Source organism: Cicer arietinum, chromosome 4 (genome assembly GCF_000331145.2).
Source record: "Cicer arietinum cultivar CDC Frontier isolate Library 1 chromosome 4, Cicar.CDCFrontier_v2.0, whole genome shotgun sequence".
NCBI lineage: Eukaryota > Viridiplantae > Streptophyta > Magnoliopsida > Fabales > Fabaceae > Cicer > Cicer arietinum.
Genome location: NC_021163.2, coordinates 33,038,989 through 33,046,535, shown reverse-complemented (window position 1 = coordinate 33,046,535; position 7,547 = coordinate 33,038,989). Strand labels below are relative to the sequence as shown.

At 33.3% G+C, this 7,547-nt stretch overlaps 2 protein-coding genes across 2 annotated transcripts; one reads left to right on the top strand and one right to left on the bottom strand.

The window, feature by feature from the left end:
* Positions 1-1,190: 1,190 nt before the first annotated feature.
* On the bottom strand, positions 1,191-3,035 carry LOC140920039 (uncharacterized). Its single transcript, XM_073367349.1, has 3 exons — positions 2,274-3,035; positions 1,436-1,697; positions 1,191-1,363 (listed from the first exon to the last, which is right to left on the bottom strand). Exons 1-3 carry the CDS (start codon positions 3,033-3,035, stop codon positions 1,191-1,193), a joined length of 1,197 nt encoding a protein of 398 aa, XP_073223450.1.
* Positions 3,036-5,308: 2,273 nt separating this feature from the next.
* Positions 5,309-6,661, top strand: LOC101513022 (protein MIZU-KUSSEI 1). Its single transcript, XM_004513806.4, has one exon. The coding sequence runs from the start codon at positions 5,552-5,554 to the stop codon at positions 6,404-6,406; it is 855 nt and encodes a 284-aa protein (XP_004513863.1). The 5' UTR covers positions 5,309-5,551; the 3' UTR covers positions 6,407-6,661.
* Positions 6,662-7,547: the final 886 nt, after the last annotated feature.

The window sequence follows — 7,547 nt, the reverse complement described above, 5'->3', positions numbered from 1 at the left end:
CCATTATCACAAACTTTGACATAAAGAGCTTATTCATTGAGACAACGAGCAAATCCATTGTCTTGGAAGTATTTGTTGATGCGACTATTCCATGCTCTTGGTGCTTGCTTTAATCCATACAACACTCTCCTCAATCTCAAAACTTTATCTTCATGTTCTTTAATCACGTATCCCATTGGCAGCTCAACATAGACCTCTTCTTCAAGATAGCCATTTAGAAATGTCGATTTTACATCAAGTTGATAAAGTTTCCACTTATTTTGAGCTTCTATAGAGATTAGCAAATGAATAGTGTCCATGCGATCAACTGGTGCAAAAACTTCTTCATAGTCAACTCCATGTTTTTGTTTGTAGCCTTTGGCAACAAGTCTTGCTTTGTATTTTTCAATCTCTCCATTAGCATTCTTTTTAGCCCTATACACCCATTTGACTCTAATTGCTTCATGGCTTTTTGGAAGAGTTGCTAATTTCCAAGTGTTGTTCTTTACAATTGATTTGATCTCTTCATCCATGGCTTGTCTCCACCTTTTATCTTTCATTGCTTCTCCATAATTTAATGGCTCGCTATCCGCCAAGAGACAATACAAATCTTCAAGGTCAAGAGTAATTTCAAATGACCTTTCATAAATATCCTCTATATCTTTTATCTTACTTGGTCTCTCGCTTGAACTTTCATCTAGAGAAGTAGGGGAAGGCAGAGGTGAAAAAGGTGGAGTTGCATCTTGAACTGGTGTTGTGGCCTCTTGATCTTCTTCAAAATATGGAAGGAAATTATAGTTTGTTTCTTCTTGATCCTCCTAATTTTATATAACATCTTCATCAAATTCAACATCATGACTCACCATTACCTTATTGTTGCATGGGTTGTACAATTTGTAACCTTTAAAATGTGGATCATAGCCAACAAAGATATGTTTGATGCTTCGATCATCAAGTTTGGATCTTTCTTGTTGTGGCGCATGTGCATATGTTATGCTCCCAAAGACACGCAAGTGATTAACACTAGGTGTCTTTCCATTCCATGCTTCTATAGGGGTTTGGTCTTTGAAATTTGAAATTGGAGAGTGATTTGCCAAATAGACCGCACAAGAAACTGCTTCAGCCCAAAACTCCTTTGGCATCCTTTTGGATTTTAGAATGCATCTTGCCATGTTCAAAATAGTTATGTTCTTTCTCTCGGCTACTCCATTCTATTGCGGAGATCTTGGAACTGTCAATGGATGACGAATTCCATCTGTTGCATAGAATTCATTAAATTCCTTCGAAGTAAATTCACCTCCTCGATCAGATCTCAAAGCTTTGATTTCATGACCGTTCTCCTTCTCTACATGAGCTTTGAAGTTCTTGAAAGCAACAAAAGCTTCTAATTTTTATTTTAGGAAATAAATCCAAGTTTTTCAACTAAAATCATCAATAAAGAGAATGAAATATTTACTGTTACCAAATGAAGATGGATTGATTGGTCCACACAAGTCAGTATGCACAAGTTGTAGTGGCTTAGTTGTTCTTGATGTGGCTTCTTTAGGAAAACTTTTTCTAGCTTGCTTCCCAAGAAGACAACCTTCACACAATTGACTTAGATGATTGATTGAGGGCATCCCTTTCACCATACTCTTTTCTCCCATAATTTTAAGTGCACCAAAGTTCAAGTGACCATCTCTCATATGCCAACACCATGCTTCATCTGGGACACTTACCTTCAAACATTGCTTCAATAGTTCTTAGGTTCAAGATAAACAATCTATTTTTTGACATAAGAACTTTAGCAATTAAATTGTTATTTTGATCTTTAAGCCAAAGATGTTTATTTTTCATGAGAATTTCATATTTTTTTCAAGAAGTTGACCCAAACTCAAATTATTACTCTTTAATTTAGGCACATAGTATACATCACTAGTCAACTTATGGCTCCCATCTTTAGAAGAGTTAGAATCATACATTTCCCTTTAATTTTCACTTTTGATGAGTCTCCAAAGGAAACATTTCCATTCATCTTTTCATTAAGCTTCATAAATTTCTCTTTGCATCCACACATATGGTTACTTGCACCATCAACTATTAGCATCTCTCTCTTCTTCCTTGAGTGTTAGCAACAAAGTTGACTATTCATCTTCATCAATAAGATTAGCCTCTTCTTCCTTTTGATTAGGAGCATTATGACATTCCCAAGAAAAATGGTCAAAATCATGACAGTTATAACATTCAACTTTAGATTTGTCATACCTCCTTTCACTTTGATAATAGCCATAACCTCTTCATTTTCCATGAATTACTGGTGATGAGTGACTTCTTTCTTCGTAGTTTGATTCACGATTGAAACCTCTTCCTCTTCCTCCTTGGTCACGACCACGTCCTCGTCCTCTTCCTTGTCCACGTCCATGCCCGTTTTGACTATTGAATCCTCTATCATCCTCCAATGAAGCTTTGATCTTGAGAACTTTCTCTAATGGCTCCTCTGACCTTTTCTTCATTCTTTCTTCTTGAGCAAGATCTTTCAATTCCTCAATAACACATACCACATAATCGAACTTTGGAGTCAAGGAACGAAAAATTTTCTCCGCTACACGAACATCTTCTATCTTGTCTCCATATCTCTTCATTTGATTAACAATTGTCTTCACCCTGAAGCAATTATCTGAAATTGATTCGGAATCCTTCATCTTCAAAGTTTCGAAATCTCCCCTTATAGATTGAAGTCTTATCTTCTGCACCTTGTCAATTCCTTGGAGTGATTTTTCCAAAATATTCCAAGCTTTCGTTGAATTCGTAGCATCGGCAACCTTCTCAAACATAGAATCATCCAAATATTGATGAATGAGAGTAAGAGCTTGTTGATCATTCTTCCTTGTTTTTTCCAAAGCCTCATTCGCAACTTGAGACAATCCCTCTTCATCTTGTGGCTCATCATAGCCTTTTTCAACAATCTCCCATACACCTTGAGAGTCAAGCAATGCTTTCATGCAAAGACACCATTTTTCATGATTCTCTTTCTTTAGAAGAGGAAAGTGGAAAGTAGTGTAATCACGAGTCGTCATTTCTCAACTCTCACAACCAAGCTCTAGATACCACTTTGTTAGAGAAAAGAAGGTATTTCTAATAGAAAACTCTTAATTTTGCTTGATCCTTAATGTCAAGTACAAGTAGGTATTTATAGGTACAAATAGAAAACTCTAGACACATTTCTAGGAGCTTCCTAATTAATACCGAGTTCTAGATACTTCCTACAGTTTTCTATAATTAAAGCACTTATAGATTCTTACATGGAAATTCTACATGGTTCTAGAATTATCTAATTTCAAATTAGTAATAACATAGGTCCATGTCCAGCTATCTACAAGTCAATGGCAGTCCCTCACGCCATACTTACTTGGTTCAAAGTTCTAATATGTAGCAATTGTTTATGTCTTCTACAACCTTTTCTATACGCTATTGGATCCAGACAAAGACTTATTTGTTTCTTCTCTTTAGTTGATCTTTAAGATATCTTAACTTTACAATTCCAAGATAAAAGCCTTCTTTCTTGTTATATTGGTCAGAGTTCCAAATTTCACCAACAAACTACCTAAATTCTTTATGTTTCATCTATCCATTAATAAAGCGAAATGGTTTGTGGGTCCCAATTAATGGGGCAAGATGTGATTCAAATAAGACAATGATTCAAAATATCATTGTTAATTTGGATATATTTACATTCAAATAACACATTGAGAGAGAAAAAAATATAAATAATGATGTAATATATGTGATATAGTTCTGATGTGATAGATAGAAAAAAAAAAACGTGGTATTGGATGATTGTTGGAAAATTAGGGTCCTGTTTACTTTGCAAACACATTTTGTGTTTTTATTTTCTAAAATTTATGTTCATTTTATCTTAATAAGAGACTCTTGACGATAAAAATTATCATAGAAAGAAGATGAAATGCTCATTAATAAAATGCATTTATGAAAATAAAGAAAACAATTTTTTTTTAATATTTTTATTATTTTAAAAAATGTAGACAATTGTTCACTTAAAAAGTTTCTTACTTCTTTATTAACAAAAGGAAAATGGTTAAATATATTACGCCTCAAATAAGATTACCTCCAATGGAGATAACATATGGGAAACCAAAAAATATATATATGTTTTTAATCCCGACAAAATTTCAACTTTTCAATTTTAGTCTTAGTAAAATAAAAATAATATTTTTAGTCTTTACAAAGTTAACTAGATATTAATTATTTTTAATCCTTATAAAGTTAACTAGAAAATAAAAAAGTTATTTATAGTCTTTACAAAGTTAAAAGATATATGTTAACTTCACCACAAAGACTAAAACTACATGCATAATAATTTTATAGAGATTAAATTTTGTATTTGTTTAATAGAGAGTAAAATTAAAATTTTGTAAAAATTTAAAATATATGTAATTCAAAAAGATGTTAACACAAATTTTAAAAAATAAAATAAACATGTATCTATCCAAATATGATTGTTGTTTTTACTTTGAGGTGGTCCACATCACGCATGTTTCAACCATAACTATCAGTATCGCTTCATGATACTAATCTAACTGTCAACATAAAATCACAAATAAACAAAACTTGAATGACCTACCGAATATATTTAGGATCAAAACCAGCTCACTTATTACATTCAAACCTTTATCGTAAATAAAACAAAAAAAGTAATACACATTAAATTTGGCAAAATGTGTATTATTTTTAATAAACAATGACATTAAAAAAATAGTCAATACTAGTAGTGGATATTTAATTAATTTACTAACTTTTTTTTAAATAGTTTAATATCTAAACTCACACCCTTTAACTCTAAAACCTTTAATTTACGAACTTATCAACGGATAATATACGTAAAGTACTTCTATCTTTACATCTACATCTTCTTCCCTCATCTAGTAAATAATTGCAACATTAGTTTATTTTAGTCGCAAACATCCTTTAAATTAGTTTATTTTAGTCGCAAACAACATCCTTTAAACTTTAAACTTGTGGTGTGTCCATAGTACATTAATTTTAAGCCGTACTAATATTAAGACACAACTTCAACATTGTATATCCTACATTGTATAACATACACGGTTTCAATATAATCGAATTTTAAGAGCAAATAGATAATTAATATAAAATATAAAATCATATAAAATAAATTTAAAATACGTTTGTTAGAAATCAACTTTGATGTCTAAAAAAAAATTTCTGAATTTTAATTTCCCTAGGACCTACCCTAACTAAGGGTGAGATGGATAAATGACTAACTAGTCACACGGGAGAATGAAAAAGTATACAAAGAAGCACGATTGTTATTGTTAATAGTAACGTAGGACCCTAAGCACAAAACAAAAGTCCTACAAATGATGATCATAAGAAGCACAACCCTCCACACCCTCTCTTTATATATTCTTCCCCTCTCCCAACACTATCATCACTTTTGTCGGCACTTTTCATCTCTCTCAAAACAAACTTCAATCACAATCTTGCTATCTACCTCTCTCTTGTGTAGTGTGTAATTTCATTTCATCCCCTCTTGCTAAATTAACAAATTAGCATGAAACAACAACAACAACAAGAACAAAACCTTACTCTCCAAAGAAGCAAAAGCGCCACCACAAGAAACAACAAATTAAGAATCATCCCTTCAAACCTCAAAGCCTCCGAATCCAATGATTTTTTTGACAAACTCCTCTTAAAGAAAGGATCATCACCTTCAATCTCTTCCTTCTCTTCTCCACAACAACACACAAAACCAACAACAACAAAGAAGCTATCCTCACTCATACGTTCATTCCTCAACATCTTCACTTTCCAAACCATCATCCCAGCATGCAACTGGCTCTCCATTCCTTCCACCCTCTCTGCCACTTCCATCTCCCCTTCTCTCGGCCGGAAGATCACCGGAACACTATTCGGCAACCGCCGCGGCCACATCTCCTTCGCCGTCCAGCTCCACCCTCGGGCCGAGCCTGTCCTCCTTCTCGAACTGGCCATGTCCACTTCCTCTCTAGTCAAAGAGATGTCTTCTGGCCTCGTTCGCATCGCGCTCGAGTGCCGGAAGACAACAACAGTCTCCGCTGCTTACAGCGGAGGCCGTCCAAACAGACTCTTCCACGAGCCTGATTGGACCATGTACTGTAACGGAAAGAAGTGTGGATATGCTGTCTCACGCACGTGCGGGGACCTAGACTTGCACGTGCTGAGTACTGTGCAAAGCGTCTCTGTTGGTGCTGGAGTGATTCCGATGTTGGAGGACGGTGGTGGTTGTGGCGGGTCAGAGGGCGAGTTGATGTATATGAGAGCTAAGTTTGAACGAGTCGTTGGGAGTCGTGACTCGGAAGCATTTTATATGTTGAATCCTGATGGTAATGGAGGTCCTGAACTTAGTATTTTTCTTTTGAGAATATGATTCATCAAAACTGAAAATTTGTAATCAAATAAATAAAATGTCATTAGAAGTTGACTTTGTTGTTTTAAACAGTTTTAGGAAAATTAAATAGGGTATATTATGTGAGATTGATATGTAATATTGTTAATTTACTTAGGGATGTTCACTTGTTAATTTGATGTTTTCTTTATAGTTTATATATAAAGATGAAATTGTATGTGATTTAATCAGATATATGTATATTTTATACTCGAGTTTAATGGAGAAAGTTCGAAATATATAAGTAAATGCTTAATAATTTTTTAATTAGCATAGCATAAGTGTTGAATTTATAAATGAGGAGTTTTGGATGATTTTGAGTGTCCTGGATTGTTTGACCGCTTGTGTTCGTGCAGGCAATGTTGTGCATTTAAATAAGAGCAAAAAGTGGCTGTTGCTTGCAAGTTAATTAATGTGCACACTTTATATCAAAATGTATAATAAATTACAAGTTGATTTTAAGATTGAGAGATGAAAGGTACGACTCTTTATAAATTTCTCTCTTATCTTTTTCAAGTTTTTTGTGATAGAAATGTTTTTTTATTCACAAAGAAAACATATTTTGTTAATTAACTATTTATATCAATTTATTTGGCGATTCTATGCATGAAGTAGGTCATTGGATACTAATTTAATCAATCTTTTGAGGCAATAATTTATCAATCCTTGCGCATGTGAGCTACGTGGCCTGACATTAACAGATTGAAACTTTCATGGCCACTAGTTTTTTATTTATTTATTTATTTCACAATTGTAATGAGTAGCGTTTGAGTAGGGTAATATAGTATATGTCCCTATACCCACGATTTAAAAAAATACTCGTATCCGTGTCCGTATTCTTTTGGGTATCAATTTTAATACTTGTACCCTTACCCTCTGGATACCCAAGTGTCCGTAACCATATCCATTACCCATGCTTTAACTAAAAAAATCGATAAATAAATGATATTGTTGTGATTAAATTTAAAAATTATTCGAATATCTTAAATTTAACCATAAAATATTATAAATCAAAATATTTTATAACTCAAACATTTCAAATGAACACTCGTTGGAAGACATATTTAAATATCCATAATTATATTTTATGAAGTTGCAAGTCACACGACAATATTATTTGAGA